Source organism: Podarcis filfolensis (genome assembly GCF_964270895.1).
Source record: "Podarcis filfolensis genome assembly, chromosome: 1".
Classification (NCBI taxonomy): Eukaryota; Metazoa; Chordata; class Lepidosauria; order Squamata; family Lacertidae; genus Podarcis; species Podarcis filfolensis.
Window position 1 is genome coordinate 44,192,149 of NC_139604.1, and position 26,318 is coordinate 44,218,466.

The 26,318-nt window shown below is 40.3% G+C and overlaps 2 protein-coding genes and 1 long non-coding RNA gene across 7 annotated transcripts in view; 2 read left to right on the forward strand and 1 right to left on the reverse strand.

Annotated features, from left to right (window-relative positions):
• Nucleotides 1-2,091, forward strand: part of SNX4 (sorting nexin 4) — a 30,462-nt gene extending 28,371 nt beyond the window's left edge. For both annotated transcript variants that reach the window (XR_014541501.1, XM_083585735.1), the window contains exon 14: nt 279-2,091. Coding sequence is in view for 1 of the 2 variants with exons in the window: in XM_083585735.1 (XP_083441861.1) it covers nt 279-326 (48 nt within the window). In the remaining variant the exon portion in view is untranslated. The remainder of the gene's footprint in view (nt 1-278) is intronic.
• A 3,811-nt stretch (nt 2,092-5,902) lies between these two features.
• ZNF148 (zinc finger protein 148) overlaps nt 5,903-26,318 on the forward strand; it is a 38,808-nt gene continuing 18,392 nt past the window's right edge. For all 4 annotated transcript variants that reach the window (XM_083584908.1, XM_083584910.1, XM_083584909.1 and 1 more), the window contains exon 1: nt 5,903-11,042. The gene's annotated coding sequence lies outside the window, so the exon portion shown is untranslated. The remainder of the gene's footprint in view (nt 11,043-26,318) is intronic.
• LOC310749473 lies at nt 19,170-26,314 on the reverse strand. Its single transcript, XR_014541646.1, has 2 exons — nt 25,405-26,314; nt 19,170-20,186 (listed from the first exon to the last, which is right to left on the reverse strand). It is a non-coding gene; the product is annotated as an uncharacterized lncRNA (long non-coding RNA).

Consider the following 26,318-nt stretch of genomic DNA (forward strand, 5'->3'; position numbering starts at 1 on the left):
GCTCCTCTCTGCATTACTCAGTAGCCTGCTTCCAAAGCCCTATTCTGTTATGCTCTGGGGATAGGAATATTCTGTTTGTGCTTAAGCATAGAGCATGCATGAATCCTGAATCCTGATGAATGTAAGATTTGTGCTCCTCCATCATGTGTAAAATTCCCAGCATTTTTAAGTGGAAATGGATGCATGGATTTGGGTAGTTGATTCTATCCAACTGTCAGTTTGAAAGCTCGCTTCAAAACCAGCATTTTCTTTGGTTTTTTTTTCTATTTCTTATGAAGGGAATTCAAGTTTGGACAAATGCAAAAGAATGTTTCAGCAAGATGTGATGTATGGAACTCAGTCCTTCGTGGCAAATTGCCAGATAACAGAAGCACAAGTGCATGAACATGGATACTAAGTTGCTACATTATTAAACCATGGAATTGGTGTATTTGTGAAAGTAGGGCACAAAGAATTGGTCTCTGTTCCTTGATGGCCACCTTGTGGCTTCTTTTGCATGCAGTAGCAAATTGAACATTGTAGTTCTCTCTTGAGGTAAGGCTATAAGGAGGATCCAAGTTGGCTCCAATGATTACATAAACTAAACTGTTCAACATACTAGGCTCTTGAACCACCAATCTTTGCACTATGTAAATCATTTCCAGGTACCCCTTCTTCATATGTTGCTGTTTCACAATTGTAATGCTATAAGATATGCTGATGTTTTGCCCATTATTATTTTTTGTCATGGCACAAAATTATGTTTTCAAAGTTTAAGCACCATTTGTAACATAACACATGCATTGTGCATCTCTGAAGAAACGTTTTCTCAAAAAATTAGCTTAATCTTTATATCAAATTTTTAAACGGTGGGGGTGCTCCATACAGTACAATGTGGTGTTTCTGTGCTTGAATTTAAAACCAATAGAAATCTATTATAGAATTTCTCTAATTGCCAGCACATGATTGAACAATTAGCACTGAATAGTTACTGTTACTGACCTCAGTAAAAATGCTTAACACCAGCTTTAAATTTACTCAGCATCATCCATTAGGTTAAAAGTATTTGGTTCTGCATCAATGTGTCTTTTTAAGATTATGCTGAACATAAAATTATTTCCCTTGTTGAATAGTAACAGCGTTCCACCCCACCTGGAAGAACACTATTAATCTGAATTGCTTTTGCTTACACTTGTAGCAACATAAATGTGAATTGCATTTATATGTATATGCATCTGTTTTGTTTACTGCACTCATTTTGTCCAGATTTTTTTTTTGAAAGGGAAATGAATAGAATGAATTGTTTGGTGTCTTCTCTGGTACAGTGTGTTCAAAAGCAAGGTTGCTCTTGCTCGCTCTGAATCTTAAAATGCAAGACATTAATTCCCAGCTGTAGGAAAGATCTAATGCACATTTGCTCTTCTGCATAGGAGTCTTTAAAATGTCACTTGAGTAAATGTGGAATCATGCCAGACATAATTGTAGCAAAGCTTCTGAGATTAATAGTATTCATTTGTCAAGTATGCATTTAATTATTTCGGATGTATTAGTTTACATATTCCAAAAAGAACTTAATCTGTTTATTTTCCCCAAATCAGATCTTGTTTCTTGCTGCAGTTATAAAACCAGGTTTCCAGAGTAAAATGTTTTCAGCTAAATTGATGTAATTTTTTGATGTGTGGTTTTAAAGGTTAACAACTTATTTTAAGAATGGTTTCATCTTTATTGTTTAAGTGGAAAATTCATCCACCTTAAGATGAATATATCTATTGCCAATCATTCCATTTCAAAGAACTGTAGAATCTGGGTCCTAAAACTGAGTAAAAACTTGTACATTCCAAAAAACAATAAGCAGCTACAAAGATAGATTTTTCTAGTAAACTTCCTAGAGTAGTCGTGCCTTAATTTAATACCACTAGGCACTTGGAGTCAATATTTTCCATGCACTTGATCTTCCTAGTGCCTTCCCCTATCCCGCCCCTCTATTTCATAAGCTGTATAACTTAAATGTATTAGTATGCCTTTTTCTTGCTAACTGTATTAAATCTGAGAAGGGATCAAAAGGTTGTTGTATGCTTTGTGCCAAATGCTAAATAAAACTACACTTTATTATTTTTTGTATTTTTTGCACTTATTTTGAATTTAAAATGGTTGTATCCTATATTGGGCTTCATTTACTTTTTAAGAGGTACATTTTCATTTGATGTGGGACTCAAATTCTTGATTGCTAATATACATCTCTTTCTCTCTCTAAAAAAAAGTAACCTCAAATTCATTTTTGCTCAAAGTAAACTAGTACAGTGGTACCTCGGGTTAAGAACTTAATTTGTTCTAGAGGTCTGTTCTTAACCTGAAACTGTTCTTAACCTGAAGACCACTTTAGCTAATGGGGCCTCCTGCTGCCGCTGCTACACAATTTCTGTTCTCATCCTGAAGCAAAGTTCTTAACCCAAGGTAATATTTCTGGGTTAGCAGAGTCTGTAACCTGAAGTGTATTTAACCTGAAGCGTATGTAATCCGAGGTACCACTGTACATCAGTCCTATTTTAGATGAGGATGCTGGTTGATGCACTGCTTCAGATGTAACCTAAAAGATGGATTGGGCTATCAATAATAAGCTCATTGCCCTCCTGCATTCTCGTTCATTCTCAGTAACAGCAGACTCCCGCATCTTATCTGTCCAATACTTCATGGAGAGTATTGTTTGCAATTTTTAGTTTTTGTAGAATTTAAGGGAGTGTGCATGTTGTTCTCAGACAGTCTTCCATCCAGGCACTGACCCAACCTAGATCTAATTAGCCTCAGCAAGGATGCTTCATCATATTGCTGGGGATCCTGTATATAATATATTATTATAACAATGAATTGTACTTCTTGGACTGCCCTCAAAGCAGTGGAGGAGGCAAGAAGGGTACTGCCAATTTCCTCAAGACACTGAAGAGAATGCAGCTTCAAGCTACTGTACTAACTTTTTTTATTGCAGCAGACCAAAAAGTCTCGTTAGCAGAAGTTTTCTGTAAAAGGAGAGAACTTTGATATGACAAAAACATAAAACAAGCATTGCATCTGACAAGTTATACCTAAAACACATAAGGCATAAAAACTTTATGTACTGCTTTACTAAAGCAGGATTTTAGCATTTTTAAAGGTTTGCCTCACTTTGGTTTCTTGAGACTGGAGCAAATTGACTTTCCAACATGTCTCAGAAAAGCTGGCATCCCCTATAGGCTCTCATTTCATTCTGCAGTACTGTGAAACAAGTCTGTTTCTGTTTCAAATTGTTCTAATAGTGTGTTGTTGAAATGTTGGCTACTCAGCAAAAGGAAAATTGTGTGCATAGCCCATCAACAATGTTTCTACAAGTGGATGGATAGGAACATATTCCTATCTCACCTGCAAATACTATAGCAGTTGATAGAACCTCTCTCTAGCCTGCCATATTTGAAAAACCTTAACTCGTATTGAGCTCAGTTTTAGAGAGTTTAACTATGTTACTATGGTGCCCAAAAGACAAGCTGTTAGTTCAGTACATTTTGCTATTTTGAAGTATCCAGGGAAAGCTGTCGGGAGTATGCCAACAATCACAGTGGCTTGCTCTGTGCTTCAGAATGTCAGCATCTATATGAAGATTAAGTATTAGAAGTGGAACATTTACAAGACAAATGGAACATGTGCCTGCATCAACCATTAGCAACTAAGCTAGCTAATCTTACTATCAACTATGCATGGATTTCTCTCCAATAATTTTTCAGACAGGTAAACTAGTAAGCTAATATTTGCACAAGGAATATATCTATACTGCACATAGATGCTCAGATACTTCTTGGGCATTTTGCTTTCTATATTCAGTATCAACATGGTATTTCAGATATCTGTTTTGACATCTCAGACAATTGACTCCTGACTCCAACTACCTTACAGAGATGGATATTTCAACAATAATTTTACAATATTAAACATGCTGGATTGCAAAAATAATTATTCAGACCTGTTTTGTAGCCAAGGACCTCTGTAGTCCCTGCCCCCACCCCACAGTACAGGTGTGAGCTCACAAATTGAAATTTCTGCTATGAAAAATTTAGGACAGAGAGTCGTTGGAGAGGTAGATATGGAGCAGCAGCCTTGGATCATCTGAACCTTTGCTAGATACTGCATAGCTTCTCAAGGTAAGGAAAACTTGTGAGGAAAAGACTATCCTTTCTGCTTAAAATTCAATATAGACTGAATAGGCTCTTTGTGCTTTTTAACTCCACTTATCCATTGAACTGTGGTGTCTAAATATACTCTCTTGTAATTAATTTTTGGGCACAGTTTTGATTTATGAATGTAGTAAAAATTACTTACTGGCAAACAAACACATTTTATAAACCCAGTGAATAACCGTACATCTCCCAATTAGTGTCTACCAAAATTTGTTTCTTTAGAATGAAAAGTATTTAGGTAAAAGAAATGTTTGATTACATATTGCCCCCTAGTGTCAAAGTATTCCAAAGTAGCCTAACACACACAAAAATAAGGCAGAACAATTTGCAATGCTTATCACGACATTTTCACAGGAGAGGAATCTGTAAAGAAATAGGTACCACATAACAAACATCTTCTTGTGTGAAAATGGGGTGTTAAAGTCACTGTAAACTCCCCCTTCTAAATAGAGTCTGGAGACTCTGCAACTGTCAAAATGCCCCTTTCTACCTACAGCTTCCCTCCTGTCTCAGACTCTGCCATAATTCTTCTCTCCTGTTGCACCTAAGTAGGATCCGCATTGTTGAGTCGCTGGGATCTTTAAATCTGACCTCTGGAACTGCCAGCCATTATGGAATGCAATTGTTGGCAGAAAAAGGTAAATTGCATTCTAATTATCAGGTGTGTTAGGGGAACCGGAGGAATCAAGGCTGAAAGTTTCATATCCACTTCTGATAGATCCACGAGCCACAACTTTTTCGACAGCTCTAGCAGGATGTCAGATTTGTGTTTCTCTATGTGATCTCAACCTCACCCCTGCTTTCTATACAGCAAAACAAAAATAAAAAATTAAGGGGAGCACAGATTTATTATTTCTGGCCCGATGCTGAAGGCTTGGACGTGCCTAGTGCTGCAATTGCTGGACTGTGTGTTAAACCATGGTTAAAAATGAAACAGGTATGGCAGGAAAAACAGCAGCATACAAGTCACTGCAAGCTTTTCAAGGAGATCTATATATTAGTTCAAGGGTTGCCATAAAAGCCACAGGCAAAAAATTATATACTGTACCGGATTTTTTTGTTTATGTGGTTCCATAGAATTGGAAAGGTGTTGCAGATTTACTATGCGGTCTGCTTTCAATTTCCCTTACAGTTCTGACACGCTCAAAGAGACTTGAAGGGGAACTGAATCATGTTTGTTGTTGTGTTAGCTGTGTGCTACCATGGGAAAGACTAAATGCAACATATGGAAGGTACATTACTGATAAAAGTACAAGATGGGAAGTGTGCCCTTCCTTCAACATTTTTCCCAGGTGTAACGTGCAATGATGATTCATGTTAGTCAGAATACACAAACCAGTACAACAACAAATAAATAAATATGTCAAAATTAATAAGCAATTTATTTCATATCAGTGGAAGGTGGCATATTATGACATGAACTAAATAAATATTCAGCTGTATGCTACATGAAAATAAGAGTAAATATCAGAGCTTGTTCTAAGCAATCCTTAAGCCATTGACTTTTCACATATTCTGTAGCTAGACGGCTCTATTTGTATCTGGCAAAATATGCAGAGCTTCATGTCGCTAGTGTAGCATGGTTACATTTTTTACATGTTTGAAGTGTCTAAATTTTTAGTCTTTTCTGTAGAAGCCATTTGTTATAGATGTGCATCCTCTTTATAGAAATATTAGTAATATTTCTGGGGTGGTGGAGTCTGTAACCTGAAGCGTATGTAACCCGAGGTACCACTGTATGTTGCTCCTTCCCCTTAAGGTTGTGCTCATTGATGTATGATGCATAGAAATGTCTGTGATATTTGCAAATACCTCCGTTAATATGTTGCTCTTTTTCCAGCATCCTGTATAATTTTTGCAACACTTGTATCATTGGTTATTTGTACTGCTTGGCTTCTGACACAGGGCATGTAAGGTGGGGAGCACAATCTACATCTGTTTTCTGCTGCATCTGACAACATTTTAGTGTCTCAGTTACATATATACTGTTAAGTCTAATTCTACTAGATTATACAGGCTTGGGTTTCAGCAAGCAAAGCAAAACACTGCTTGAAATAAACTTCCAACAATTGTTCCTGCTCCTAACTTGCCTATGTTTTAAATGTGTGTGTACTGAAATTGCCCTATTGCATGACCATGACAGGGCTTTTTAAAGAATTTGTATGTCTTGCAGCCTGATCCTGTAGTTTTTTGGAAGTAATTCTCACTAAATGAACTGGTGCCAATTTAAGATTGAGGGTGCCTATTTAATATTACTACATATGGCATGTGTGTGCCACATTGGTGGTTGTTACTACAGAATCAATTATTGAAGTGTGTGTGTCCATCCATCTTGTGTGTGTTAGAATAACCTTTTAGATAATGTTTTGAACATTAACATTCTGAGAATGTATTATTTGTACAATAATAATATGGTGTGATCTTTGATAAGCTGTTACGAGACTAGGATAATCCTGAAAGGTTATGAGATAAGATATAGTTTTGGTTCTCTTGGTGTATTATCTCTGCCAGGAACTGGACGGAGGGAGTATGTCACAGTCACTGTTGATTCTACTCAACCTCTTCGTAGCTTTGCATACCATCACATGCTATGTTTCTGGACCGGATGGCTGTGATGAAACTTTGGAGCCTGTTTTATGGTGGTTCTGGTCCTACTTGGTGGGGCAGTTCCTGAAAATGGTGCTGGGGCAACTCCTGTTCAGTGCCTTGGCTACTGACCTATGGTGTCCCTCAAGTTTCAACTTGTCCTCCATGGTATTTAACATCTACATGAAACCACTGGATGAGTTTATCCAGGTCTGGAGGGTTCAGTATCACCAATATGCAGATGACACCCTACTCTATATCTTGTTTCCATCTAATTTCAATGAAGTTGTTCAAATTCTAAGTCCAAACCCAATGGGCGTGTTGAGGGCAAATAAACTGAATTTCAATCTGCAAAAAAAAGAGGTTCCCACAGTCATAATTTGGATGCATTCTTCGATTCAGCCCGGAACTTGTAAAACCAGTTTTGAACAGTGACCAGGAGCATTTGCCCAGGTATGACTACTGTTTCCATTCTTAGATGTCAGATCTAGCCATGGCAACACATGCCTTGGTTATATTGTTAGGACAGCTGTAACCACTGGTTCTGTATTTGAAGAGTGTTTGAAAACCTCAGCTGCTTCACAGTGCTGTAGCCAGACTATTGACCAAAGCCTGCCATAGACAGCACACGTTACAATAGCTTAATAAGCTACCTGTTTATTTCTGGGCACAATTCAAAGTGCTGACATTTGAATAACATTTCGTGGAAACTCAAGAGAACACTTTTGTGCCTGTTCCCTCTGTAACTGTGTTCAGGATTGCAGCCTAAGTAAATATATTTAGATCGTATTTCATAAAATGATATTAAAATATTTGTGGATATTTATTCTAAGATTCCTGTGAAATGTTTATAAATTGTTTGTATTAGTTCATTTCAGTGTGAGAGAATAGTTCAGGCCCAACAGTTAAGGAAATAGTTTAATTTGGTGCTCATTAATTACTAGTATTTCAGTTTTGTGGTCTACAAACTGCAAAAGGGTGCAATCTTGGCACACTCTGTGACAGGCAGGCGACTCCAGGAATATCAACTGGCCATCACTACTGATTAATCAAGTTAATTCAGCTATACACAAAGTCTCGAGAGATGATAATCTCAGCACAATGGCACTACCATAGTAGTATGTTGCTGAAGATCTCGGGAGTGTGGGAGAGCTGTGGAAGTATCAGAAACATCACAGACCTGCTGACATTTGTTCCAGTGCCTTCACCATAATTTCCCTGCAATTTAACTAACTACAGGCTGCCAAACAAATTTGAGAAAGGATTCCAGATGATGCAGCTTCGGAAAAAGGAGTGGCTTTTGTTGTGCTGGAGGCCTTTCATTCTATTTCTCATTAGAGGCAAAGCTAGTCATGATAGTGGCAGGCTGTGTACTTAAACCCAGATCTGTCCCAGTCATGTAGAAAATGAGAGTCTGGTATTAACTGAAAAAGGAGAACATGGGCTGAGAGATGCTAAAACTTTTTCTCCCACTGCCCCATAGCTTATTATCCACCAACCCTACAAGCAGTGTGATTGGGACAGATGCAGGCTTAAACATCTCTGTTTAAACATCTTTTCTCCTTATGTCTAGCTTGGCTCTGAGGAATCTAAATTCCTTTTTAAAAGATGCAACAAATGAAAGAAGCTGGAAGCAGAACACCATTTGTCAGCAAAGAGGCAGCGCCTGTAAAAAGTGGAACATTCTATAAAAAGTATATTACACTTGAGTATATTACTATTATTTGCATATTCATGTGTCTCTTCTCTTTGTCTCCAGTACACTCTCCTCAGAAAGAACATCATCAAATAAAAGTCTGCCCTGGAACTTCCTAATACTCATGGATGTGGGGAGTATAAAATGCTGTCTATAAGTGCATCCACACTATTTCCTATGGAAAAGAGGGCATCTTCATTACATTCTCATCAACTGTTGCTCTCCTGTGTTTCATCAGTCTACCCAGAAAATTAGACTCCTGTGGAAGCAACAGCACAGCACTGCAATATCCAATATTTCCCATCTGTGTTAAGAGGCATGTAAAGTGGCCTTGATGTGTTAGTGATATTATTTCTTTGTTATTCCATTTATATCTCATCTTTCCTCCCTCAAAGTAGTGTACATTGTTATCCACCTCCCCATTTTATCCTCATAACAATCCTGTGAGGTGGGTGTGACTGGCCCAAGGTCACACAGTAAGCTTCATTGGTGAGTAGGGATTTGAACCCCAGTCTCCTAGGTCCCAATCTAGCACTAATTTCACCTATTACCTTTCTGGTTGGGGCCATTTCATTTGCACAGCTTTTTGGCAATATTTAATTTGTATTTTTGACTACTTAAAAAAAAAAAAAGAAATTGAGCAACAGCACACGAATGAAAAAATGTCTTAACTCAAATGTACAAAATGATTTTTAAAAGCCCAAACTGCCGTTTCAGTCTGTGCCATTTTATCGCTGTGTTTATTATTATTTTTCCATTTTACCCTTTTCATCTACTTTTTTAACATAACTGAAGTAATTGTGCAGTGTCCCTGAAATGGAAAAAGTGCTTTGGTATGAATTTTTTTTAATGTTTGGAAACAGATAATCAAAAAATGCTGTGCTCAGGTGAATTGCCCCTTCCCTGCCCATAAAGCTGCATCACACTTAGTAGTGTAGATGAAACACACAACACTTTTTACCTAAAAATGTGAAAAGTCAATTGCAATTCTGCATATATCTAACAGTGGGAGGACTACTGGGTAGCGTTAAGAGCCACCAGTTAGGAAGTACCCCATATGAGAAGTGCAGTTTGTGTGTGCGTATGTTTTTAGGATTGCAGTCCAAGTATCTTATTGTTAGCTACTTGCTTAGGATGAGTAACAGTTCTGGGCAAATTGCCTGTCAGAGTCACCACTCAATGTATATATGTGCATAGATGGGCTGGTATATATTTTTTAATACTTGCAAAAATGCCATGAGTATAGATTGTAGGCGGGGTTTTTTATATATGTTGTCTCTTCAGCTTTGTAATGCAGCTTTCCCCAACTTGGTATCCACCAGATGTATTAGACTGCAACTCAACCATCCAGGAACAAAGGCAATGCTGGGTGGAGCTGATGGGAGTTGTAGTGACAAACTTCTGGAGAGTAGCTCTAGCTCTAGCAGCACGATCTAAGCATGCTGTAGGGATTATGCAGGTGCTGGGAGGCCAAAATCTCACTGCAACACATCTGAATTCATCCTAGAAGCGGAAACTACCAGCTGTCTAGTCACTCACTACTGTATTGAGATGAACCTACCTGATCCATTAGATCAGTAACAGGCTTTGCTTTCTGGCTTACTGTTAGTGAAGACCAGATTGGTGGGCAACAGGGCCTTTTCAGATGTGGCTCTGCAACTGTAGCTTTCTCTTTTTATAAATTATAAATTATTTTTGGCCAACTCTTGCATGATGATGCTGGTGCACTTTTTTGTTTGCCTTACCGTGTTCCATCAGTTGTCAGTTTGGGGACATCAGGTGTGTGGAATAACCCAAGATAGGACTACCTAACACCCTTTAACCTTGCTCACCCCAATGCAGTTGCAGCATCTACTCCCTTCCTGCACTCTCCTCTGCACTTTTTAGGTAGGCCCCCTTGCTATTCTCTTCTCTCCCCACCTCCTTGATCTCCAAGTGCTGAATTTCAAGTCAGAAGTCCAAGCTGACCTAGAAACCACACCGATTAATCGAATTAGTCCTTGATGCTGGTGGCTGCAGTTCACTCAGAGATTTGGGATGGAGGGGCACACGCTCAGAGTCCCCAGCACCCAGAAACAAGTCCTGCGGCTGAGACCTCCGAAGCCTTCCCCTTCCCCTCCCTCGGCCTTCCACTTCTCTGTTACTACTCCTCTCGCTCTTTCACCCACCTTCCCTTCAGGGGGAGAGAGCAGCAGCAGCAGCCGTGCTTCTGGTGGCGGGTTCGGATCCTGCGGGCGATTTCCCAAGCTGCACCGCGGCGGCGCTCTCTCGCTCGCTCTCTCTCGGCCCGTCGCTGTCACCGCCAGTAGGAGGCTGAGGCGGCTGCGCTTTTCCCGACCGGCCTGCCGCCCGCCGCCGCTGCAGCAGCTTCTTGCAGGAAGGGAGCCATCGCTGCTGCTTCTGCTGCTGCTTGCTGCTGCCGCCGCCATCATGGTGCCCGGGGCAGGAGCCGGAGCCGCGGCCTGGGGGCTCTGAGCCCCCCATCACCTCTTCCTCCCCCGCCGCCCTCGCCTTCCTCTGCCACCGTCGTCGTCATCGCGCCGCCGCCGCCCTACTCTTTCCCCAGCTTCGGGCCGCCGGTAAGAATCCAGCCGCGGAGGGGACGGGAGGCGGGCCCGGGCTCCTTGGTGGGGCCTCGTCGCCTGAGCTCTGTGGCGGCCCCGCCAGGGAGGGGCGGGCGGAGGGAGACGCTTCGGGCCTGGAGCGGGTGGGTGGGTGGCGGTGCGAAGTGCGTGAGGCGAAAGGGGGCTGAGGGGAGGGGAGAGTCCGGGCTCCGTCGTGTCCCCCCCCCCGCCTCCTTTCCAGATCCCGCTTGCACGGGGCCTTGCAACCTCTCGCCAGGAGGAGAGCTGGGATCTCGGGCGAGCGAGCGAGCAGGCCTCGCTGGGGCTCCGGTAGCCCTCCGAGCCCTTCGTAGGTCAGCAAAGGCAAAGGCAAAGGAGACAAGATATAGGCAAACAAAGGAGGAAGGGGGCTATGGGGGGAACGGGGGGGCAGATTTCCCCCGGGAGGCTTCCCAACCCCCCTACCCCCCCTTCTTCTTTTTCTTCTTCCAAGGTGGCCTCCTTAAAAATAAAAAAAAAGGAGAAGAGAGCCTGGCAGACAAAGGGACTTGCAGGGATGACCGATCTACAGAAATGCACATTCCTAAACCTTTGGCCCACAGTGATTTCTTCCTCTCCCCTCTTTGCAGTTTTTATAACCTTGAGGGTTGTTGTTTTTTTAAAAAAAATAAGTCACATAGGCTACCCTTCAGATGCTTGACACTGGGACAGTCATGACTACAAAGGATGACCCCTTGCCATCAGCCCCTTGAACTACCTAAACCTGCGATTGACAGCCTGATTCAGAAGTGGCCAGCCCCAACTCTGGTTGCTTCCTGTTCCAGCAAGGGATCCCTAGGATTCCTGAAGACAGCCGGGCAAACATTAGAGACAAAGGGATTGACAGATCCCTATGAACAGGCATCTTCAACACCTAACAGGCAATTTTGTCCTGCTCTGAATGTTGCATTTTGATATAGATGGGTAGGTAAATCTCCTGCAGGACTTTCCCCCTTCCTCTTTCAGAATTGTTGCCGCAAGAGTAAGTCTCACAGAGACCCACATGCCCTGAATCTGAAGAGCCTGTAAATAGATATGCAGAACAGAGATATCTAGCTTCTTTTTCCTGTTCAGCAGGGGACTCCAGTCTCCTTAGAGACAGACTGTCAGAAACATAGATTATGGCTGCAGGCTTGTGCACACTTACATGGGAGTAAATGCCATTAATCTCAGTGGAATTTACTTCTGAGTAAGTAGAGCATCAGGCTGCACAAGACTGTCAGAACGTGAAATGCATCAGTTTCCAGATGCAGAGCAATCTTAAACGTTCCTTCCCTCGCTTCCAGTATAGGCCCAAATACATTTCTTTTTCAGGTACTGAATTACGGAACTGAGACATGCACGCACATACTGTCTACTTCCTACAACTACTGTTTGGATACATAACTTAGCCTAGCTCATACTCCTATGTGATAAGGATTTTGCAGTATACTGTTTGGGCTCATTTATTTGTAAATAGTTGTATATTAAGGTACATACCTTGTCATAAGGAGAGCATTGCTAAGTGGGCACCAAGGGGTATTCAACCTTAGCATGAATAGGAAGATAAAACTGGGGTGCCACTATGGACCCAGAAATACACTTACTTCTAAGCTATAGAGATACTTGAACGTCATCTACACACTTCCTGCTTCTTCTAGCATTGTGTATTTCTCCTTGGGAGTTCATTTGGAATGATTTCAGTAGAGATGCATGAATGGAAGATCCTGCATTGGAATTGGTCACCGCTATGAATTTCTGAGGAAAAGTTTGTCAGCACTAGTTTCTGACTATCTGTCCAGAGATTGTCTCTAAAAATTTGTGTGATTGAACAATTCCAACCCAGAGGTTTTTATATTTATGCCTGTATGGGAATAATTTCAAAGTGTTCTCATAAAGAAATACATTGAAAATGGCCAACTCAGTTGTTGCTAAAACCTAGCCCAAATACATTTGCTTTCCTTCAGAAATGGTTGTGGAAAGGTCAGAAACATTCAGATCCAGACTTAAATGGTGGCCTACATAAATATAATTGTAATCCAATATCTGAAAGCAGTATTGCCAGATCTGTGGCTGTCTGCTACCTACCACAATTGAATCCACTATCCCATTCCCTCTTTAGTCTGGTTACATTCCATGTAAACAATATTTTGGAGTAAGTGCTTGTGGGGCATAAGAGAGATCATCAACACTTTCCATTTACAAGTTGAGACACTTATACTGTAGATGAAAATTCAGTTTTAGATTTAAAGTTTTCCTAAAATGTAAGATTGTATTCATTTTCAACATAACAATGGGGCTAAAATATGTGAATTCAATAGATATTTTCAATTCAGCTATCAATAGATAGTTTCAATTCAATTCAATTTCAATACAATTTTTGTGAGGCCTTCTTGCTCTGTGTCATTTTTAGAAGATTGGGGTCCAGTTATGTTGGATAACATTCCACCATGTTTTTTATAAGTGTCTTCAAAAAAGAGAGAGACCTTTATAGAGTTTTAAAGGTACAATATCCTTTCTGTTGGTTATCTTTGTTGTGTAACTAGTATTTTCTAGGTTAACTGTTGTTACTAGTTTGAAGGACCTTAGTCTTTTTGGATTTTAATCTTCAATAACAATTGCTTTTTGTGGGACAGATAGATGTTGAACTGCCGGTAGTGATTTGGGAAAAGGCTTTCTTCCTTTTCAGAATAGAGAGTTGGGAGAGCTTATTTTTTTACACAAATGCTGGCTGCGGTTCTGCCAGAGTTATCCACAAATAGGTTCCTCAGACTTCAGTAGGACTGGCAGATGTGCAACTTTGTGCAGGGTTGTAGCCTTGATATTTACTTAACTTTGAGAAGGGTTCATTCAGGCTGGGGCTTCTATTAAAATCTGAATGCAGAACTAGTTTACCAGTATTGAACAAACACTTGTGGCTGGCTATTTATTATAACACATCTTGCCCTGAATGTGAAAATGTGAGGCTGTGCTTTTGTTTGTTTTTGTTAAACATAGTTTTTGTCTTTGCAAAAAAACTGGGGTTTTGGCCTGTGACCATATATGATAGATAACCGTTAAAAAGATAGAGGACTATGTCCAATGTTGGTCCTGTTCAGAGTAAACCCTTGGATTGACATTGCTTACTTAGGTCCATTTACTTCAGTGGTTGTACTCTTAAATATAATGTACTTGGATACAGTCCAAAGTAACATGTTTTTGATAAATTATATACATTTAAACTGATACCTCTTCAAGTCATGTCTAAGTGATTAGAGGAACAATAAGGTGATGTAATTACTACTAAAGTTTCATAAATGGGGTTTTGCTTAGGGTTTTTCTGTAAATAATCTCTTTATCATTCTGACTGCTTTGGTCTATGTAGCAATAGATCAGATGGTGATAGAAGGACACCCTTTTAAGAGCTCTCATAATTCTGCAATTTGAATATAACTTAATAGAGAATTGAAAAATACTGAACTTTACTTCTCTCTTTTCATGTATTGGAGATGTTTATTGGATGCTTCAGAATAATATCTGAAGAAGAAAACCTCAACTACAAATGTAGAGTTGGGATGTTATTTCTTTCTTTCACAAAAGGATTCTCTAATTTAAGATCAGTTGCAAACCTTTCAGAAGACAGGTTTTTCCTCCAACCAGCTATGGTAATGCTAGGGTTCCTTTTTTTTTTTTTTTTTGTATAAGCACCTAATCATTCTTTAGAATTCAGTCAAAGCCTGCAAGGATTGAAAGTTAATATTTAGACTATTAATTAAAGAGTATCCTGCACACCACTGGGTAAAGAAAAAGTATGAGGTGATATCCATTGTGACAAAAGCGGTTAATTCCTTCTTCTTTTCCCACCTTGAAAGCACCTGCACACTGCAATATGCTCAGGGGGTTCCCCAACTCACAGGAGTGTATTTGCAAGGTGCACAGGGAGCTGCGGGGCAGGGGGCGGGGAAGAAATGGAAGTCCCACTGCATGTTGACATCATTGAATGTTCACCATGGCCCCTCCACTGAGAAACCATATAGAAAGTCATACGCATGTAACAGGATGTGAAAGTACTACCCTTCAACAGGTGCATGGGGAAATTGGTTTGACACAGGTATATTGGAACACTGCATTTTTGAAATAGGAATATTGCCATTAAAATCTTAGTTTGCAAGGGGTGATGTTGTGCAATTTGGAAACTGCTCTGTCTACTCGGTTTGAAGAGATTATACTTTACTAGGGTCAAAGAGTGCCATTACCTTTCAAAATTGAATGAAGGCGATCAGTGTAAAATCATCATCTTAGCCATTTTATCATTCTCTCTATTTGAGATTGTCAATAAAGCAGTACATTATATCCTGTTTAACATGAACACCTAACTCTGGGTTCAAAGCAAGTAAACAGCCCCCAGCCATTTAAGAGAATTGATATCATTCATTACTCATCACTATAGGTGTATATACACATATTTCAACAGAGCTAAGAGCTAACATAACTCTCCAAAATACGTAATGAGTGGATGCCACATTTTCCTAAAATGATTATTTTCTGGTAAACTGTTTATCTAGCTTAATTTGAAATTTCAATTTTTTTCGTGATAAGAATCTCCCACACTTCTAAGAGCCATTGTTTCCTTGTGGGTTGCCTGGGATCCTTAAGTTGTCAAGCCATCAAGAATTTGGTTACAGCAAATAAAGCAACTAAAAGCTGCTAGGCCTTGTTATACCAACTATATTATTAAATAGATCACATATCATTATAGCACTCTAGTGCAATATTTTATTTTTTGAGCAATTTCACATTTGCACTGATTTTTGAATTTTGCAAAGCATTGCATTTGATTGGCCAGTTTCAATGAAATGTTATCAATGAAATGTTATCAACAGGTGTTGCTAACTTGTGGGCTGTATGCAGGCTCCTAATAGGGTTTTTTTGACCCTCCCATAATTTGCAGTTTAATTTTTTTAAAAACTCTCCTGTGGATCCTTGCTGTGATGTGTCAAAAGGTTTATTGTGGTCCTCCAAAGTTAACATTTTTAAACCCCCCCCCAAAAAAACTGTTTTAAACTGACTGCTCCTGCGATACTGTAATGCCAGAAGGTTTCATGACCTCTCAACAATTTGTCCCAAATTCCTCCCCCCATCACTCCCACAGCCCCCCTGCTGTGATTGCATGGTATGAAAAGTTTTTTTCCTGACCCCCAGGAACCTCCGGAAGTGTCCTTAAAAAAGGGGAAGGCTCACTTCCTTTTACAGTTCACCTACACTCACTTTTTCACTTTGGCCACATCCACTTTGACATTTGGTCTCCATGGATTAGTGTGGCCCTCAGCCTAAAAATGGTTAAACACCCTGGTTCACAACATTACTTTATTTTTGCCTTTTAAAAAATGTAACATATAGTTTAATTTTCCTTGGATGATACTCATTTTCAAAAGATACCACAAACAATGCACCTAGGCTGCTAATATTAAAATTGGCATATGGTGATAAAAGTACTCTTTAAACGTTAGAATTGCAGAATTTGGTGTGATGGAAGATAGTAATTTTGGTAAAATGTAGGACCACCACCCATTCACCAGCAACCTGAGGACCCCATCAGTCCAGGTGGAAGTATTTTGTAGAGACCATGTTGTAGAACTGCTGATTCCAAATGACTCAAGCAAGAAACCCAAGTCGGCTTAATGATGAGAACTTTGGAAGTACAGGTAATAAATATCCTGGCCCTCCTTTCTTTTTGTTAGCCAAGGCAATCAGACTTTCTAATGGGTGCTTACCTGCTTTAAAGGTGTTGCACACAACTTTTATATAAAAGACCAAATACACAAATAGTATCTGTGTGGGAGAAACCCACTTATCCTTAAAATAGCAAATGAGCTCACAGAAGAATGATTATACTCTAGAACACCAAAGATACACACTTTTCTCAAAGTATATGCTCCATCTGTAGTCTTTTGGCTGTTATCCAACAGAGAAAGTCTTATAAAATGTGTAATCTTACTGGAAGCCCCTGCCCAGATCATTAGTACTGCTATTTGTCTTGGTTGTTATTTATTTGAGTTAATGCCGCAACCTATGAAATCTGAAGAGGTTTACAAAAGTGAAATGCAGCAGGCAAGCTGGAGGCTTCAATGGGACTTTGCACCTGATCAAATGAGCTGTTCTTTGAGCATGGTAGCTTACACAATTGTTTCCAGTGCAACTGCCCAATTGACCCCTGACTTGCTGCTGTTGTTCCTTTACCAGTGCTCCACTTGTCGCTTCTGCACAGGAGATACCCAGCGTTGCAGCAGTGGGTGTGTGGGGCTTCCTGTTTCCCCCCTCCCCAAAATATCCATTCAGTCTGCCCCAGAACAGATTTTGGGGGTGTGCGGGGAGCTGCAGGGGGAAAGGGAGGAGGAGGGGAGCCCCATTGTGCAAACAGAAGTTCGTTGTGCAAGCAGGTTGACACCTTGGATGCTGTCCCAGGAATTAATATGCACAAGTTTCTGAAATGGGATTATTGCATGCATCTATATTGGAATTGCTTTTAGCTGTTTCAGTTGTTTTTGTTTGTTTGTGTGTTTGCTGTCCTGGCCCTTTTTGGGAGGAAGGGTGGCTATAAATTATTATTATTATTATTATTATTATTATTATTATTATTATTATTATTAATTTATACCCTGCCCACTCTGGCCGGCTTCCAACAAAACACTAAAATGCAATAACCTATTAAACATTAAAAGCTTCCCTAAACAGGGCTGCCTTCAGATGTCTTTTAAAAGTTTGGTAGTTATTTTTCTCTTTGACATCTGATGGGAGGGCATTCCACAGGGCGGGTGCCACTACCGAGAAGGCCCTCTGCCTGGTTCCCTGTAACTTGGCTTCTCGTAGCAAGGGAACCGCCAGAAGGCCCTTGGCGCTGTACCTCAGTGTCTGAGGCAGAATGATGGAGGTGGAGACGCTCCTTCAGGTATACTGGACCGAGGCCATTTAGGGCTTTAAAGGTCAGCACCAACACTTTGAATTGTGCTCAGAAACGTACTGGGAGCCAGTGTAGGTCTTTCAAGACCGGTGTTATATGGTCTCGGCGGCCGCTCCTGATCACTAGTCTAGCTGCCGCATTCTGGATTAGTTGTAGTTTCTGGGTCACCTTCAAAGGTAGCTCCACAGAGAGCGCATTGCAGTAGTCCAAGTGAAAGATAACCAGAGCATGCACCACTCTGGCGAGACAGTCTGCGGGCAGGTAGGGTCTCAGCCTGCATACCAGATGGAGCTGATAAACAGCTGCCCTGGACACAGAATTGACCTGTGCCTCCATAGACAGCTGTGAGTCCAGAATGACTCCCAGGCTGCGCACCTGGTCCTTCAGGGGCACAGTTACCCCATTCAGGACCAAGGAGTCCTCTATACCCGCCCGCCTCCTGTCCCCCCAAAACAGTACTTCTGTCTTGTTAGGATTCAACCTCAATCCGTTAGCCGCCATCCATCCTCCAACCGCCTCCATACACTCACACAGGACCTTCACCGCCTTCACTGATTCCAATTTGAAAGAGAGGTAGAGCTGGGTATCATGCGCATACTGATGAACACCCAGCCCAAACCCTCTGATGATCTCTCCCAGCAGCTGCATGTAGATGTTGAAAAGCATGGAAGAGAGGACAGAACCCTGAGGCACCCCACAAGTGAGAGCTCAGGGGTCTGAACACTCATCCCCCCCTACCACTTTCTGAACACGGCCCAGGAGGAAGGAGCGGAACCACTGTATAACAGTGCCCCCAGCTCCCCGCCCCTCTAGACGGTCCAGAAGGATGTTATGGTCAGTGGTGTCAAAAGCCGCTGAGAGTTCCAGCAGAACTAGGAAACAGCTCTCACCTTTGTCCCTGGCCCGCCGGAGGTCATCGACCAGTGTGACCAAATTTAATAAATAATAATAATAATGAGAACTGTCAGATGAGTATGGAGTCCTTGCTTTCAATTCTAGTCAATGGATTAGCCCATGGTCAAATGTTCCCTTAAGGCAAAAATGCCCAGTGCAGTTGGTAATTTAACTGTCTGTTGCATTGCGATGTCACTGGATAGAAAAAAGCAGGGCTAAATATTCCTCATCCCGTTCTCCTTGCACATAGCATTAAGTAAGCCAGTTTTAAATCAATAGCCCAACATGAACAAAGAGAAATAATAATTTTATATTTTAGAGTAATAATGTTGGGAACATTACAGCCCAGATAGTCAACATGGTGCCCTACAGATGTTTGTTAATCAAGAAAAAAATATTTAATTGCTTTATATTGAAAATGATTCAAAGCAGAAATACAATATATTAACAATCAAAAAGAGACATTTAAAAGCCTTTTTGTGTGTGGATTACATAGTCCCCATTTCACCAAACAGCATGACCAGTGGTCAGGGTGATGGGACTTTTAATTCAGCAACATCTGGAGGGTACTGTGCTGGCTAGCTCTGCATTACAGATTCAACACATGCAAATCTGCAGAGCTCCAGTCTTTTTGTTGCAGAATACAAGCTATGATATTGTGGTTCTGTCACTCAGCTCTGAATGGCTGCATCTGAACATTTGAAAGACACTGATCTTGTTGAACTTTCTGCTTCACTCATGCTGTGGAGTTAAATGGCATTGCTTCAGTCTTCGGATTTGCTCATATGCCACAGGAGAAATTCTCCAAGTGGCAGCTCAATTCTGTTCCCTCTTGTTGCTGTGATAGCAAAGTTTTGTGCCACAAAAGCTGTGGTGGCATGCAGAGCAGAGCAAGGGAACAGTTCCTTGCTGGCACAAGGATGTACCGGTGTTAGGAAATGTCTTTGCAGGGACCTCTCTTCCCATCTTGAAAACCTCATTGCACAGTGCTTCTGTGATGTGAAGGGGATTTTCTCCTCTGCTTGAGTGGTAATACCAATGGCTTTTAGTGCTTTTCCAGAGTGCGAGTCTAGCTCCTGGTCAGCAAGTGGAACTAGCATTCACTCTTCTTTCCAGTTGTCTCTATGCGCAGAGTATCAGACTCTTAGAAGCATCAGTGATCCCATTCTCTTTGGCAGTTACACTTTTAAGGGTGTGTTGATTTCTTTTGTTGAAACGGAACATAGCGTATTACCTCTAAACCTTCCTGTACCTTACAAACCCAGTCTCACTTTCACGTGTACCATTCCAATCTTTAAGATGTGCATCTGCCAAGTTGAAACAAAAGGACATGTAGAGAGGTTATCTTAGTGGCTGCCCCAAAATGGTGATACTCTCCTCCTTAGAGGCTCACAAGCTTTCAAGTCTACAGCATTTTGCTTACTTAGGCTGACTTTCAATGCCCTAAGTCAAAAAGATATGGGGCAGTAGTGGCTTTTTCTATTTAGTGTTACATTATTCCCAAGCTTTCAAAAGGCAGGTTTGAAATGGAAATAAATAAATTAATAATGTTTATACAGTTTAATGTTGTATAAATATGCTAAACTAACAAGTAACAGTTGCAATTTATGACTTTGTTTCGCAAGAATTACCTCTGCCCATTTGCCTTTCTTGCTTTGCATTTCAAGTGATTTAATTCTATGGAAATCAATAGGACCAAATCAATTTAAAATATAGTGTCATTGTTTAATGAAGTTGTATTTTGGTATAAAACCAATTTCTCTGTAAGTTCTCTATTTATCATGACTTTATTCTTTCATTGAGCAACATACCTTTTTAATACAGGTCTTTAAAACATGGACTGGCCAAATGGCTGGGACCACCCACCTGCCAGTTTCCTGATATCATAATGACATCAGTTCACTGATATCTCTTAAAATTCAAAGGAGGTTGCTGCTACCTCTGATCAGCTGATGGGAAGTTAGAGGGAACCCCTGTGGAGTCTCTGCAGAAGTGGAAATGCTCCTAAGATAAAACAGTACCGTATAGGAATTTTACTGACATACTGTTAAAAAATCTTACATGTAATAGAAGAACTTTCTTACTCTTTTATTACAGTGCTAATTTTTTATTTTTTATTGTAAAGATCAAGAAAATTGACTGGAAGATATTCTTGCCTGTAATTTTGTGCACTTGAAGCTCAGTGTATACAGAGGTTAATCTTTCTGCTATTAACTCTTTTGGGGTTTTGAACAAGACAGGGAGTTACGTCCCAGCTCAGAGCAGAAGTTTTTATACTTGAGCAGTATGTTTAGCATTGCTGTGAAAGGCTATACAACTGAATTCACTTGCAAAAGATGTGAAAAGGTTTTTTGCATGAAAGACAAGACCAGTGCTTTTTTCTGGGGGTACTCAAGGGTATGCAGTACTGGCAGCTCCCCCCCCAATGTTAAAAGTATGGCACTCACTGTAACAACTTCCTGGTGAGTACCAACATCTTTTTTTCTTCTTTTAAAAAGGCACTGGACAAAACTAGAGTAGTAATGTGTACTGATGCATTTAGATTCTATGGCTGGGGCAGAGGTTTTTGTTATCGTATGTGGTGGATAATGATATGGCAGTATCATAAGCAATTATTGATATGACGCTACGTATTCTCATCCAGCACTGGATAATGACGCAGTTACATGACTGTATATGCAGCTGTCTTATGCTGAGTCAGAACATTAGGGCACCTTGCCTTGTTGTTGTTGTTGTTTAGTCGTGTCCGACTCTTTGTGACCCCATGACCAGAGCATGCCAGGCGCTCCTGTCTTCCACTTCCTCCTGCAGTTTGGCCAAACTCATGTTAGTAGCTTTGAGAACACTGTCCAACCATCTCGTCCTCTGTCGTCCCCTTCTCCTTGTGCCCTCCATCTTTCCCAACATCAGGGTCTTTTCCAAGGAGTCTTCTCGTCTCATGAGGTGGCCAGAGTATTGGAGCCTCAGCTTCAGGATCTGTTCTTTCAGTGAGCACTCAGGGCTGATTTCCTTCACAATGGAGGCATCTTGCCTAGCAGTGCCAATCCTTCAGAAAAATCTCACATTCTCAAAACTGGGTGATGAGGATCACATGAAGATATGAAACCATCTTATAACAAATCCAACCGTTTCATCATCTTGCCCTGTGGTATATATTCTGTCCAACAACAGCTCTTCAAGGTTGCATGCTGAGACTTTTCCCAGCCAAGATCCATTTTTAACAGATAACGACTGAGCCTGGGACCTTCTCCCTGCAAGGCTTGTGCTGCTGTTGCTGAGCTATGATATCTCTGTGATTCTTAAAACCTTGTCAGATAAGTGGCCTGCTATATTGTTTCATTGTACTGGCAGACTAGAATGGATCATTCCTGACAACGTTTCTGTTTGGGGCTATTATTAATCTGAACGTTACTTTTATAGAATCGGATCTAGTGGTAAAGAATTATTTCCTGCCTTGCAACCTAATTTGTTGCTTTGTAGATCTTTGCCCAAACTGGAACAGGACAGGCTGGTCTCCTTTGTGTTGTTTGGTACTCTGGTTACCAGTTTGGTCTGAAGTGTTTGGCCCTTCAACCATTCATAATAACAAGCTGAGGAAATACGCATACAAAACCTGTGTATTCACATTGAATCTAGGACTGGGTGATGAGAGTCATCTTGCCCTGCAGTATATATGTGTGTCTGAATTACTTTTAATTATGTATCTGATTTATTCATAAGATAATTTCTAGCTCATTCTTCCTCACAGGGGAGGTCACAATAAAATAACACTTCAGTGAAACCAATTCACTTTTTAAAAGCAGATAAAAATACAGCATGTCTTAAGAAACACCCAGAGAGGCACCACTTGGGCTCCTCACTGTCAATGACAATTCCCTAATGGGTTGTATCCAATTGTGCCCTTCTGCTGATTGAAGGCTCTTTGTTCCAGTGGAGCTGCTAAGAGCTGATTTGCCACTCTCCATCTGTAGTATCCCTTGCCCTCCGCTGGAAATCTGCAGGAGAAAGGGGGAAATTTCTAAAATCACTTGCCCTCATGGAATCTCTGCTGGATCAAGGAGCCCTCCATCAACAGAGGGACAAAATTGGACACAACCTTATGTCTAAATAGGTCAAGGGCCAATGATTATGCTTCAGCACTATACAGTGGTACCTCGGGTTAAGTACTTAATTCGTTCCGGAGGTCTGTTCTTAACCTGAAACTGTTCTTAACCTGAAGCACCACTTTAGCTAATGGGGCCTCCTGCTGCCGCCGCGCTGCCAGAGCCCAATTTCTGTTCTTATCCTGAAGCAAAGTTCTTAACCTGAAGCACTATTTCTGGGTTAGCGGAGTGTGTAACCTGAAGCGTATGTAACCCGAGGTACCACTGTAAATCCTTTTCTTTGATATTTTCAGTTCTGTGGTTGTACAAAATATCAATTTCTCCTGATACTTCCTGCTTCCTTTCCTTCTGTAGAATCATCAACATGATCTTAAATGGATACTGGAAAATCTTTTGATATGTGACTTTCAAAACACTCATATATCTGTAGCTTTTGAATTGAATCTAATGGTTTTTATATTTTCCATAAATAGCCATAATTCATTGTAAAAAATGGTGTGAGATGCATTGCAACTAGATGCAGTGCAGTAGAGTTGATCAGTGTAGCAGAGCTTGAAACTATGCAAGCACCATGGGTTAATTTGCAGGCAGCAGCATGACTACTTAGGACAGGAAAAAACTATTCATTGCATTTTCCACAGGTTTTTTTATTTTATTATGGTAAGGAAAATATATCAAATTGGATTCCATCCTTTCTACTACCTATCAAGACCGAGTAAAATATACTGGGTTTTTTTTAAAAAGTATGTAACTATTCTGTTTGTGAGACTGATATTGGATTTAAAGAATTTGGGACAGTTGCTGAATTGATGAGCATGCATGTTCTAAAAAAAGTGATAATATTTTTAGAAAATAATAAACTGCAGGATTACTTAAGTAAGTTATATATAGTTTTTGAGAAGGAGGGAGAAGTCTTCTTTTAAGAGCCACTATTTTGTTCCAGGGAGCACATTAACGTACCAGAGCTAGTACATGGTGTATAATATCATGCATTTTGTCAAGGGTCACTTTGTTTTGGAAACACTTCCTTTTGTAGATACAATTCAATTTTCCGGCTGACCTATTGCAGAATTCCATTATTTTTTAAGTTTCAGTGAAATGTCTCTTTAAACAAAGCTGTTTTTTTTTCTTATCTAAATACCGTATTTTTTGCTCTATAAGACTCACTTTTTCCCTCCTAAAAGTAAGGGGAAATGTGTGTGTGTCTTATGGAGCGAATGCAGGCTGCGCAGCTATCCCAGAAGCCAGAACAGGAAGAGGGATTGCTGCTTTCACTGCGTAGCGATCCCTCTTGCTGTTCTGGCTTCTGAGATTCAGAATTTTTTTTTTCTTGTTTTCCTCCTCCAAAAACTAGGTGCGTCTTGTGGTCTGGTGTGTCTTATAGAGCGAAAAATACGGTAATTTGCCTATCACTTTGTTAAAGGTGCCTTCAGCTATCTTTATCTTTCATCTTTTAAATATATAAATAAATTTGAGGGGCCCTCAATAATGTTTTTTTAAAAATCAATTCCAGTTTGAATTGTGTGGTCTTGCCTTTGCCATCTGAATGTACCTTTCTTGCAAGAGCGTTGCTGTAAATTATTGCTGGGAAATATAGTTGCTTTCTAGATTTCCACCATGTGTGTAGTCAAGCATAAGGTGCTGGTGTACACTAGGAGCCATCTTGGATAGGCCCTCATAATCACTGGCAGCATCCATAAACAGAGGCAATGCCTGACTTCTCAGACTTGGCATTGATGAATGCTTTACTAGAGTTTCATGAAGTTTCTGACAAGGCTTGTGGTGATAGGAAGGTGAGTTAGTGCTTAAATTAGCAGCACATTCTGCATGCAGGTCTCTGCCTAACCCAGTATTCTTAAAAACTGCCAGGGCCAAGGAAGTGGTTAGTATGTAGAGACTTTTTTCAGAAATGTATTTAAGTGCAATTCTCTCATTGCCTGTCTAGTCCTTTAATAATTAAAGCAATTAAACGGCAGCAAGGCATATTTTTCCAGCCTTTGACTGATTCAGGAAAGGGCAGTTTCATGAAAATGTCAATCTACAGACTCATTTTCCATATATAGTTAACGTATGCATCATTTTAAAGATAATTTCCCAAAGTTTAATTATCTGGCAACGGTTTTCAAAATAGCATGTTACACATGTGTAGAACAGATTCTACATATGAGAAGTTTGACGTGCAAGCTGATTCAGAATTTATCTATTTTTATCTATCTAATCTTCATTTAAAGATCTATCCAAGAAAACAGATAACAATGTAAAGATCCTTTAATGACAGTTTGTCTCATTTGGTAAATTGAGAAGAAATTTTGTTAGGAATAAAATCAGATGAATTAAGGTTGGTTTAGCATGTTATGTTGGTCACAAAAACACACCCCTCTCCCACAAATGAAAAGAAAAATCTAAGCGGACTTCTGCTCACCCAGTGAGACTTCATGTCCTCCTTGTGGACTTTCCATAGGCATCAGGTTGACTGCTGTGAGAAGAGAATGCCGGAGTAACTAGGCCTTGAGTGTGATCCAGCAGAGCTCTCCCTTACGTGCTTATGCTATGTTTGTCCTTCGGGGCATGGAAGAGGAGAGGAAAGGGAAGTTTCAGTGTGCAACCAAAAGTCCTTGCACCAGCAGAAGCACCTTGTTAGCTACTGCCCCATGTTTTGAATCAAGGTGCAGTTTGGAAAATTTCAAGCTAAAAAAATTAAATGGTACATCCATCTTGCAAGCATAAATCTGTTTTTTTACCTGAACTGCTCCAGATCCAAACCTAAGGAAGCAGTGAACCTTTTGCACTCTAAAATTCTATTCCCAGTTTGGAATCCCCCCCCCAAAAAAAGTATCAGATTTTGAGACTTTATGAGTAGTTGGCATGTATTTGTTGAGGGATGCACTTCTTATCCTTTTTCTAGGGAGAGATTTACAAATACCCTGTATTCAGATTTTTGTGAAATTACTCTTATTATGGTGATTCATGGTTTTTTTTAACAAACAAGTTAGAGTGACTCACAGTACCTTTAAAATTATAGAACAAAGTATCACAAAAAAACACAAATAACCCATAAAAATAGTAAAAGTGTTCATCAACATGCCTTACATTTCCCATGTATGTATCCATAAATACCCAATTATTGTCAGTGAAGCTTGAGTGTGGGGCTGTGTTTTTAAACACTCTGCCTGTTAACTCTATTGTATTGTTTACTTTTTTCTTTTATTGTTTCATTCTCTAAAAATCATTTTTCTTGTTCTGTTTGTCTTTTTTGAGGTGTAACTGTCTGCTTATGTAACAAAAATGAAATAAATGGTAAATACTCTGCTAATTGAGTTTTGTTTTTTGTTTTTG